Source organism: Neophocaena asiaeorientalis, unplaced genomic scaffold (assembly GCF_003031525.2).
Source record: "Neophocaena asiaeorientalis asiaeorientalis breed wild unplaced genomic scaffold, Neophocaena_asiaeorientalis_V1.1 scaffold30, whole genome shotgun sequence".
Taxonomy (NCBI): Eukaryota; Metazoa; Chordata; class Mammalia; order Artiodactyla; family Phocoenidae; genus Neophocaena; species Neophocaena asiaeorientalis.
Window position 1 is genome coordinate 9,285,692 of NW_020174923.1, and position 11,232 is coordinate 9,296,923.

An 11,232-nucleotide genomic window follows, 5' to 3' on the forward strand; every position below is an offset into this window, starting at 1 on the left:
CCCCGAGGGCTGCCTCTGCTGTCGTCTCCTGCCGGGGGCTGAGCAGAGTAGGAAAGAACCGGGGTCCTCTCGCGTGTCCTGGTGGCCGGTCCTGAGGGACACCTGCCGCGGGGCTGTCCTGCGAAGCCCGGGCCCTTCTGCCTCCAGCCTGGGCCCCGCTTTTGCCCTGCAGGGGATCCCCCCCAACTCCTTACATCCTGGAGGACATTTTCTTTCCCTGCACGGGAAGAGAACACTGTTCTCACTGGCATGTGAATATAGCGCTGGTTCCCAACCTCTTCTGAGACTGCGGATCAACTATGAGAGGGGGTAAGGAGCCAGGGTTACACGGGACCTGGGTCCATTAGGGAAGAGCTTCAGGCGGCCTCGGTCATTTCTGATGAAGACCCTCCCCAGGAGGTGCTTCAGAGTCGGGGGAGGGAGAGGCAGGAGGCAGGGTTGCCACCCAGGCAGAAGGGGCACGCAGGGAGCCAGAGTCTCTGCACGTGGAGACAGAGAACCCGGAAAAAAGAGCCAAATCATAGAATGAACTTAGACGCCCGTGCAGACAGAGATGGTTGGTGGGGAGCTAAGCCGTTGCGAGCGCTCTGACAGTCCCGTTCACAGATTTCTGTCTGTGCCCTTGAGTCAGCATGCACGATCCCACTGCGCTGAGAGCTTGAATTCTGTTTATTTTAGTTCAGATTGTTTCACTCGGTAATGATCTGGTTGGGGATTGACCGACAGAGGAGATGGTGGAGGGACTGCTCAGAGGTGTGCCTGGCCAGGCGCAGGGGCCCCTTGTAGCATGTTTGTGGGGGCCGGTGGTGGGCGGGACGCAGTGGAAGGTCGTGGCTGCCTCGCCTCCTGCCCGTGTCGGGGGATGGCGGTTGGGCAAGGCAGGCCCCTGTTTGCAAGGTGTCTTGGAATTTCTGTGTTGTTTTTGTCACGTTCCTAGTTGTAATAGGATTTCTTTCCTTACAGTTGTGAGAGGGGAAGGCAGGCATTTTTCTTGAGAGCGGGGACCTAGAGCCTGAGAGAGAACCGAACTTGCTTTGTCTGGCTCGGTGGGCGTGTTATGTGGCCCACTGAGGACCTCCCGCTCCCCTGGGAAGAGACTTCCCGGCACAGCTCACGGGAGAGCGGCCCATTCTTCTGAGGTGGGGCTGGAGAGTCACGGGGGACGGCACCCTGAGCCCCTGCTGCCGGCTGCTGGAGACCCACGGTCAGGTTGGGGAGCCGGGGCAGGGGAGAGTGCCCTTTGCTCCCTGGGACAGGAACGTGGCAGTGACTCCCAAAGGGGCAGCGGTCTCGGCCTCCTTTCGTGACGGTCTTTCTGTTTGAAGTCGAGAATAGCTGAAAGTTAGTGCTTCTGTGTGAATCTTCGCATTTGAGCACCTGCAGCAGTGCTGATGAACTTTGGAGAATGCGAGCACAGCACCTGTGTATGTGAAACCTAGATGATCCTTTGGGCTCACAAATTTGTGACCTTGACAGCAAAGCCTTTCCAGGGAAGGTGCCAGCTTCCCTCCTGAGTCATGGGAATGTAGATAACACTGCTGTAGGCCAGCCCTCAGAAGCGTGTAGACTGAGTTAAGCTTTTATTCTTGTGTTTGGGAACGACTGTTGCGAAATTGTTGGAGCCTTTGTTGATGGACGAGGAAATGGTAACTGCCTTGTTCCCCGGGATCTGCCTCCTGAAATCTGGGAATCTTGTCAGTGACTGAGTGGGGCCTTGGTGCTGGGAAGGGCTTCACGACCAGGGCTGAGAGGAAGTGGCAGCGGTCGGGCTCTGGGTGGCCAGCGGGAGAATCTCATCTGCTCAGCAGATCACAGATGCTATGGTGAGGCTTCCAGCAAATGACCGAGGAGGTTCCAGTAGGGGCCGGCCGGCCTCAGAGCGGGCTGGGTTGAGAGGAACAGTGGGGTCTCCTGGACTTTTGCCTCGGTTGCTGAGAGCTGGCTTTCCTCAGACGGTAGCGAGTGGTCAATGTGAACGTGGCCTCTGGCGAGGACCAGGTCTCTGTGGGTCTGGGCTGATTTGGGGGAGCAAGTCTCTGCCCAGGGTCCCGGTGCTGGCCGCTCTCCCCCACTTCCTGAGTGAGGGGACTGAACCCACATCCTGGATCTGAGAAAAGCTAGGCCGGTTGTGGTCAGGAGCTGCTTTCCCAAATGACATATTTGGGATATTTTGTTTTTCTTCCCAAACCTGAATCCCAGCGGCTTTTGATGGTGGGAGGGTGACAGTTCATGCCACTGCAGTCCTTCCGTTATTTAGAGGCACGTTGATTTCTGTGCCTTTGAAATGCAAAAATGCATTTCTGGATAACTCCACCTATTAAATACTGGGACTGCAGCCACCCTCTGGAGAAGCCCATACGATGCCCGATGCTGGGACTGCCCAGCCACACAACCTTCCCCGAGCCCAGAAAGTCCCTGAAACCCCGGATGCCTGGGTCCCTGCTCTCAGAAGCTGCCTCTGGAGTCCTCCTGGGGACCCAGGGAAGGGCCCTGTTCATGTCACACTGGGCACCAGAGTGGGGAGATATTTTTATCCGAATCCGAAGTCCCTCCCTTCACTTAGTACGTACAATAAAAACGGAAAGCTTCCTGGTTTTGTTCAGAGGACACGGTTTACCACTTGTGACCTAAGAAAGACTCCCTTGAACAGCATTGTAACCTCGACCAGCTGACTTCCTTCTCCATCCCCGTGTGGAGTCTGTGAGGAGACTTAAGTGTTTCTGGTAATTTAATTGAAATCTTGGCTGTGTATTCATTGGAAAACATAAAGCTGGAGCCGGGTCTGTGGAAACTTCTGCAAAGCAGCCCCCCGAGACCGAGGCTGGCTCCTCCACGAGGCCCATCCAGCCACGGTCAGCGGGCGGCCGGCAAAGTCTGCTCGGACCTGAAGCGCCAGGGACCCCGGCCCTGGGAGCGCCCACTCACAAGGGAATGAGCGCAAAAAATGTGCAGGAAGATGTGAAGTCGGGCACTAGATCACCCCAGCCCGTGCCGGGGAGAGCTGTGGGCAAATTCTGTAGTGTCCTGGAGGGTGCGGTGTCCTTCATCCCCTGTCCTCACTGGGTCAGAGGAGTTTGCCAGGGACGTGGCTTCCGTTCCTGCCCCCGGAGAAGAGAGCGTCCAGCTCCCAGTGGGGTGGTGCGGCGGCATCCACTGTCCCCTTGGGGCTCCTGGTCCCGCAGTGGACAGGGTGTTTGCAAAGCCAGCGTTGGTGGATCCTCTCCATAGTGTGGGTTAAGTCAGTATTTTATAGATTAAAGGGACAGAAGGTTCAGAGAGGGATGTCACCACTCCTGGTGGTGGAAACAGCATCACATCCCCTGACTGCTGCCTTTTGCCCTTTGAAAGCTTCGATACCTTATTAAGGAAGCACAGCACTAGTAGGGTGTAATGTTTTAAAAAGAGGCAGTTTTTCCTCTCAAAGATTCTAAACACAATTTAAGATGAGGCTTCTATCAGTGTTTTTTTAACTTGTTTTTAAATATGTAAGAGTCGTTCATTGTAAGAATCGAGAAAAGTTACAAGACGCTAAACCTTTCATCCAGAGAGAGTCACTGAAATCGTTTCGATTGCTCCTTGTCTGTCTTGTTCTGTGTGCGTGTGGAGACGGGTAACTTGTGTTTTTCTTCTTAACGAAAGTAGGATTATATTGTGTATGTTAACTCATATCCAGCGTCTTTCACATATTTGCGCACATTCCCGTATTCTTAAGTAAATGTTTTCCTAGAGTGTGATTACCTTATGGTGAATGCTGATTTGTCATGTGGGTTTATTATATTTAATTAGCTGGTTGGTGGACATTTAGGGGGTTTCCAGGTTCTCTCTGTCATAAATGTCGGTGTGATCTTAGTGCACAGTTATTTTCTCGGGAGAAACTCTTGCAGGTGGAGCTTTATAAGGCTTTTGGTACTTATTGCCAAATTGCTCTACAGACAGATGGTCCGAGCCCCCTTTCCATTCATTCCATCAGCACGTCCGGGAGTGCCTGTTCCCTCGGCCTTCGTCAGCAGAGGGCGATGATGTTGCAAAACAACTTTTTGCTAGTTTGAGAGAAGAAAAAACTGTCTCATTTAAAGAAAATCTCATTATTTTAATTGGCACTACCTCATTTAGTGAGGACGAACTTTTAAATATTTTTTCCACCAGCTGTATTTCTTCAACTCTAAATTGCCTGTCCCACACACGTCTTGCTTGGTCTTAAAAATTGAAGCACACTGGCTTCTCGGCTTTTCTAAGGAATGTGTACAGGGGCGACCTGCGCTGGGGCCCCCACGGAGCCCCTGGGCCGGCGGGCCGCGTCACCGGTGCTGGAGCCGACCCCTAACCCCTGTCTGCCCCTTTTCCCCAGGAGCAGGCGCAGCTCTACCTGAGGTCTGGTGCGGTGTCCTCTGCCACCTTTGAGCAGCCGAGCCGGCAGGTGAAGCTGTGGGTGAAGATGGTGACTCCGCTGATTAAGAACTTCTTCTGAGGACCGCAGGTACTGACTACCAGGCCGGCCCAGTGTGGTTTCCCAGGGGGTCACTAGAGGGACAGGGGGCTCCCCCCAGCGGGGGTCCCCGGGGCCTCTCGCAGGGACTCCAGGGCCCTTTCGTCCTTTCTCGGTTACATGTCCAGGGGTGTATGTCTGGGCTCGTGGGTGGTTGTGGAGGTTTTGGAAGCCTGGTGCTAAGTGGGGCAGCCCTCTTACCTTCTGCCACGTCCTGGGGCTGTGGTGCGGTCGGCATTGTGGGGCCCACTAATGCTCTCCCGTCCCTGGGGGCCGGAGGCGGCCCTGGGGTGAGGGCCTGGTGGCCACCGGGTACAGAGGTAGATTCTGCGCCCCCTCCTCGCCGCTGAGCACGCCGTTCCGAAGGCAGTGGGAGCGGAGGGGCAGCGCTCTTGGTCGGGAGCGTCCTGGCTTGCGGCCCTGGGCCGCTGCAGCTGCCAGCATGAGAGGCCCGGGGGCTGCTGCCTCATCTCCCTGACGTTTCTGTGACGTGCGCTTGCGGAGGTGAGATGCTGCCGTGCTGGCAGCTGGTAGCAGGACGTGCCCTGCCCGCCCAGGAGCCTTCCCCGGGCGGCCGGGCCTCTGGCCGTGTCCCGCGGGAGGACGAGACGAGGCCTCACCTGAGCTGCCCCTTGGCTGTTCGGACGCTGGGAGGCCGGCCAGGGTGCAGCTGCCGTCGGAGGTGGGGTCTCTCCTGAGTCACCCTGTGTGTTTCAGATCCCTTTAGACCCTGACCTCCCCGCCGTGTGGCCCCAGATGGGGTCAGTCTCCTGGGTGGGATGTTCTGGGCCGGACTTTGCTGGTCCAGCCCACGCTAGGGGGTTGGGGGGATGGGAATGGTTGGGCCTTTGGCCTGTGGGGAAGGGAGAGAGGAGGCGGGAGGACAAGGATAAAGGGTTGAGCGGCCGAGCGTCGTCCGCGTTGGCACTGTGTGCGGCCTGCGTCCCCTGCGGCCTGGTACCATGGTTCTCTTTTCAGCCTCACTTTAAAAAATTTTATTTGTTTCATTTTTTTCTCAGCATTTTAATTACTTTAAATTTCATTCAAATAACATGCGAATTTAGAGAGTAAAATAATACCGAAAGGCCAGCAAGATGCAGCTGCCCTTCCTTCCCCCAGCAGCCACTTTTGACTCTTGGACCTGTGTTTCTTCTGATATCTACCCGTGTGCTCCTGCGCCTCCCCCAGAGCAGGTTTCAGAACCTCCCTGCCCCGTCCCCAGACCTTCAGGTGCTTGAACCTTGCCCAGAGAGAAGGCCTTGCGGCCCCAGGGCATGGCAGCTCATCCTTGGGGCTGGGGGCAGCAGACGGGATTCCGTCCCTGCCCACCTGCTCTGGAGGCAGCTTCACGTGTCTCCCTCCAAAGGGCTGGCGGCTCCGATGGTCGCGTGCGTCCGTGGGTCTTGGGAGGCCGTGGCTGGCCTAGCCCGCGCCATCTTGCTGTGTGCGTGGGGCGCCGGTGCCGGGAGCACCTCGTCAGCCCCTCCCCTGGGCCTGGGCAGATCTGCAGGCTTTTGTGGTGGGGAGTTGGGTGGAGCGGTGGCCACACCACACTGCCTGGGGGCAGTGGCCCATCAGTTAACACTGTTTGCCTCCAAACCAGTTATTAAATTGTCCTGTGGGACAGTGAGAGGAGGGAAGCCAAAAGAATGTGCCTGTGCCGGGCACTGGGTTTCTGTTTGGAGAGAGGCTTTCGGTAAACAGCGTTTGCATTCCTGCAGATGCTGTGGGGCCAGAGCGAGCATTGTGCCACTGCCGGGCTTGAGCAATCCGTGGCTGCCGCCTTTGCGAGCTGCCCGCTTTGTCTCTGCCTTGTCTCTGTTGCCTTTGGGATGGACCTAAAAAATCCATCCAGGGCTCCCACCCTTCCACCCACCAGGACTGCTGCGGGCTTCACGGCACCTTCAGACGCAGCATAGCTTTTGTCCCAGGCTCTGCAACTCCAAGCAAGGTGAATCATCTCTCGCAAAGTTCGAAGAGAATTTTGTCATCTACCCACAGTGTGTAGAGTGTGGAATAAATGTTTTATTTCAGGCTCTAAAGGCAAAACTGGAAAATCTCCCCATTTTGTGGTTATCACCAGGGATTAAAATGAGTTGCCTGGTGGCCACTGGCAGTTTTATGTCCTCCAGTCAGAGTGGTGGCTCTCCTGGCCCTCCAGCCTGGACACGAGGGGCTATAGTGACCCCTCCTGGCCGACAGAGGTGGTTGCCCGGTGGCCAGGTTCTGGGGTCAGGACTCCTGCCTTCCAAAGGGGTGGATTCTCTAGGCCCCAGGGAGGGAGGATTTGAGGGGCGTTTTTCCGTCTCCCTCTTAGCCCCATCAGGCCCCAGGATTGTTGTAAATTATTGGCCTCGGAGTTAGGGCTTCTAGGACCTCCTCTTCACCCATGGATTGGGTGAATACTTGGAGAAAAGTTTTCACAAAACTACTTCGGCATCAAGTTGAACTTAGGAGGAGGCCAGGTGTGTGTGTGGGGCGGTGGCGTGGTGCTTGCTTTACTCTGCTTTGAAGCTAGAAAACACCGAGGTGCCAGCCTATGGGCCCCCGCTGGAGTCTGTGGGCCCTGCTAGCTGCCTTCCTGTACCCCTGGTTTCCCAGTTCATCGTCTCATTTTGTCTGCACCCATTACCTGGGTCCGTCAGATGGGGGCCTGGCCCAGGGCAGCAGGAGCTCACAGAATGAGGCCGGATGAGGCGGGCCACCTCTGGTCCCTGCCCTGCTGGCGCGCGCGCGTGCGCCTGTCGCCTGTGCCCTGGCCTCCCTGTGCCCACTGCGGTGCTGCAGCGTGCAGCCCTGGGGCGCAGTGCCTGCGGACAAGCTCACCTTTTTGGAAGTCAGGGTGTCTTGGCTGCTGAGCAGGTTGTCCCTCTTCTGCTGACTGGGGCTTTGTTTGTTCTTCATTTTCTAATTCTAATTAATTCCTAGATGGTGGGTTAGGTTGTTTTGAGATAGGCCTGTATCGCTATGAACTTCCCTCTTAGAACTGGTTTTGCTGCATCCCATAGATGTTGGAAAGTTGTATTTTTATTTTTGTTTGTCTCGAAGTATTTTCTGATTTCCTTTTTGATTTCTTCAGTAACCCATTGGGTTTTTTTTTGGTAGCATGTTGTTTAGTCTCCGTGTGTTTGTATTTTTCCCGTTTTTCTTCCTAGAATTGCTTTCTAGTTTTATACTGTTGTGGTTGGAAAAAAATGCTTGATATAATTTCTGTACTCTTAAATCTGTCAAGTCTTGTTTTGTGGCCTAGCACGTGATCCATCCTGGTGAACGTTGAAAAGAGTGTGTATTCTTCTGCTTTTGGATGGAATGTGCTCTAGTTATCTATTAAGTCCAACTGACCTAACGTGTCACTTGAGGCTGCTGTTTCCTCATTGATTTTCTGGATGATCTGTCCATTGATCTAAAGGGGTGTTAAAGTCCCCTGCTATTAGTTGTGTTATTGTCAGTTTCTCCCTTTACATCTGTTAATATTTGCCTTACACGTTTAGGTGCTTCTATATTAGGTGCATATACGTTTAATGAACGTTATATTGTCTTCTTGTATTGATCCCTTTATCATTACATAATGCCCTTCTTTGTCTACTGTTGTAGACTTTGTTTTAAAGTCTACTTTGTCTGGTGGCAGGAAGTGAGAACTGACGGTGGGGAGAGGGGAGGGAGACAAAAGACAACGAAGATGCTGCCCAGAACTAAGAGGGGACGACCATTTATCGTGACCTCCCAGGACACAGACATGTGTTTAAAGTGGTCCCTCCCGTTCCCAGCAATCTCAGAAAGTGGGCAGTTGACAGGGAAGCACTTGAGCTGTATGGAAATGGCCCCTCCGAATAGTTGGCTTTTCAGAATTCTGGGGCAGGGAGGCGGCATTACCATAATCGAGGGAGGTTTTCTTGCTTGAGAGAAGGAATAGTGCTTTAGGGGACAGTGGCCGCTCCTGTTTGTACGGGAATGGAACACCCTGGCCCTTAGTGGTGGGTGTTTGCAGGTAGCATCAGGCAGGGAAGGGTGTGGCTGCCTCCAGCTCTAACCCTACATGCCACCGGTGGGAAAAGATAAACCCAGCTGACCCTGTGGGAAGTCAGGATTTGGGGGTTTGGTTCCTGGGATGCTCCCCTGGCTGCTGGGAATTGGGGCCTCACCCCTAAGCCTGTGCCAGGCCCCTGGTGGCCATCAGGCTGAAGGCTGGCTCCAGTGAATCAGACAAACCTGGCTCAGTGGCTTCATTGTTTTAATCCCATCCACACCCCCTCTCCCAGGCTGCCCTCTGCCCTCTGGCTAGTCTCGATGTGCATGGTTATAAAGTGCCTCGATTATTTAGGAGAACAAAAAAGCAATCATCAGTTCCTGTGAAAATAAGTGATAGTTGCAAGGCTGAGTTCCTAACTGTAAATTTGAAGTTGCGGTCAGGACCTGGCGCCGGGCAGCATGGGCCTCACGGCGGGACCCGGGGCTCCAGCTAGGCCTGTAGGAGCAGCGCCACGGCTGCCAGGATCCACTTTGCAGCCTTCTCTTTGGTCTTCAGGTTAAAGGTCCAGACGTAGGTGGGGCCGCGGATGCGTGTTTTGTACACGGGACACTCATAGATGTTCTTGGTCTCCATGCGGTCCACAGGGATGGCCTTGATGAAGATGACGGGCATGGCCGGTGTCAGCTCTTTCAGCCGCGCGTCGGCGATGACTCCCAACTGGGTGTCCCAGCGAGCTCCTGCAGGGACAGCACAGCCGAGGGTCAGGGTGGCCCAGGGTGAGGTGACTGGTTCCCGGTTCCCGTCTGTCGTGCTGGCAGTGGGGGAGGGGAGGGACCTGGCTTGCACCCGCACCCCTGCAGAGATAGGCCAGGTGCCAGGGCCTGGACTGCACAGGAATTGCTGCAGGGGGCGGCTGTAGGCAGAGGACGGGGTGGGGGTCGTGTGCACGGCGTGACTGCCTGTGTGTCTCGCTGTGCACCTCTGAGGGACAGATCGGCCCTAAAGCGCCGGGCTCCACTGTCTACGTGCGTGGTGGTTTCAGAGCCTCATGTGTCAGCCTTCTTCGTTTCAATGGCAGGAAATCATAACTCCAGCTGACAATGACAGACTAAACTCCCTGCTTCCCTCCCTCTGTAGCGACTGTCCTACGTGCACCTGCAGTAAATATGTATACGCACACACAACCGTTACTGCCTTGAACCAGACTTATTTCTACTCACCCTATTTAACGATGCTTAGGTTTCCTGTCTGTAATTCCAAAATAAACACGGAGAATGGTTGCTGCTCTGCTTGTCTTTGGTGATGTGGGCACGGGGGGGTAAAGGTGACATCAGTCGCTAAGGGGGGTAGGGGAGTCGCTGGCACTCAACTCAGAGTGGGTCTGCTGGCCGGTCCTGTCTGACCTTGCCCGGTGCGGGACAGGGGTGACGTGGGTGGAACTGAATGAGTGCCAGCCTTGCGCCGCCCCTGCCCCCCGCTGCTGGGACCTGGCCATGTGATGGCCTCGCACTGGGCTCGGCTCAGGGGAGGGGGCCGGCCGGACCTCCCTGCCCTTGAACCTGTGCCTTGCGGGGGGTGCGGTGGTTGGACAGTAGCCCTGACAGAGGTGGGCTCCTGGACCCTCACCCCCAGAACGTATGCCTGTCCTGGGCTCCAGGGCTGAGCTCCTCACGGCCTCAAAATGGGGGCTCAGGTCTGCGGACGGGCCTGCACCGCAGCAGGGCCAAGCGGATGCCGGCGTGTGGTTGGGCTCCTCAGGCCACTGTGAGCCCACGTGCCCCTGGTGCTTCCCCTGCCAGTGCCTGTTACCTTCCATGAAGAGCCCGTACACGTAGGAGCCCTCCCGGGGGGGCGCGGTCATGTCCTCCCGGTTCTTCTTGGTCACCTCCACAGACAGACACATCTTGTCCAGTGGCCACTCGTTCTTCCTGGCCATGGACTGCATGACGGCCGTGAGGAAGGACTGCGGGTTGAAGAAGCCGGCCAGCCACACGGTGGTAGGCAGTGTGAAGTCCATCGTCCAGGCCTCGAGCTCCTGGAGGAGATGGGAGTGGGGCCGTGCTAGAGCCTCTGCGCCGAGGATGGCCGCCTGCCCGAGACGCCCCTTCACGGTCTGGACGGGGAGAGCAGGGTCCAGGAGGGGGGCGGGCTCACGATTGAGAGGATTTGGGTCTGAAAGAGGCTGCTGCTCTCCTTCTCCCCCAGGAGGTGGCTCCCGTGACAGGTGTCCCTGGAGCCTCCTGGGCTCTGCTGGGAGGGCCTGTGCATCTGTGGCCACAGAAGCCGCTCTGGCTTCGCGCTGGCCCTTTTCTTCCTTCGGGGAGGATTCCTGTTCCTGCGTTGTCGGGCCTGCGTGCTCGTGGTATGGCCCAGGCCCTTCCGGCTGTGCTCTGACCAAGGCCAGGCCAGCGGGGGCCTCCAGGCCTCTGACGGGGATGCATGTCTCCCCCCCGCCCCCAAGCCTCACTCCTCAGGCCCTGGGGGCAGGTTTGCTGAGAGTCAGGCCAGCGGCTCCCCAGAAGCCTGTCCTTACCCTGATGCGGAGCAGCAGGTCGGCGTACCAGGCCGCCAGGCCCATCCTCGAGGGGTAGGCCCGGGCCACCCACGTGTCGGGCACAGTGTCATAGAACAGAGCCGTGGACAGGTCTTCCATGTCGGTCGTGATGGTCAGTTCTCCCTGAGGGACACGCACATGGGTGCTGGGGCGCTCGGCACAGATGCAGACCCGGTCAGGCCTATGCCTTGTTTCACCTGCTCTCAGGTGGGCGAGCCCCCG

General features: G+C 56.4%; 2 protein-coding genes across 7 annotated transcripts in view; one reads left to right on the forward strand and one right to left on the reverse strand.

Moving 5' to 3' along the window:
- The window catches only part of PGS1 (phosphatidylglycerophosphate synthase 1), a 54,960-nt gene that overhangs the window by 28,752 nt on the left and 14,976 nt on the right, over positions 1 to 11,232 (forward strand). For 2 of the 6 annotated variants that reach the window (XR_003005361.1, XR_003005359.1), the window contains 3 exons: positions 173 to 309; positions 4,349 to 4,477; positions 9,101 to 9,736. Coding sequence is in view for 3 of the 6 variants with exons in the window: in XM_024760606.1 (XP_024616374.1) it covers positions 4,349 to 4,468 (120 nt within the window). In the remaining 3 variants the exon portion in view is untranslated. Of the gene's footprint in view, positions 1 to 172; positions 310 to 4,348; positions 4,478 to 9,100; positions 9,737 to 11,232 lie in introns of those variants that run through there. The other 4 variants (XM_024760608.1, XM_024760607.1, XR_003005360.1 and 1 more) reach the window with 3 other exon arrangements.
- The window catches only part of DNAH17 (dynein axonemal heavy chain 17), a 159,650-nt gene continuing 157,118 nt past the window's right edge, over positions 8,701 to 11,232 (reverse strand). Inside the window, exons 84-86 of the mRNA XM_024760605.1 lie at positions 10,990 to 11,133; positions 10,266 to 10,491; positions 8,701 to 9,193 (exon numbers count right to left, since the gene is read on the reverse strand). Coding sequence (XP_024616373.1) covers positions 8,946 to 9,193; positions 10,266 to 10,491; positions 10,990 to 11,133 — 618 coding nt within the window. The 3' untranslated portion in view covers positions 8,701 to 8,945. The remainder of the gene's footprint in view (positions 9,194 to 10,265; positions 10,492 to 10,989; positions 11,134 to 11,232) is intronic.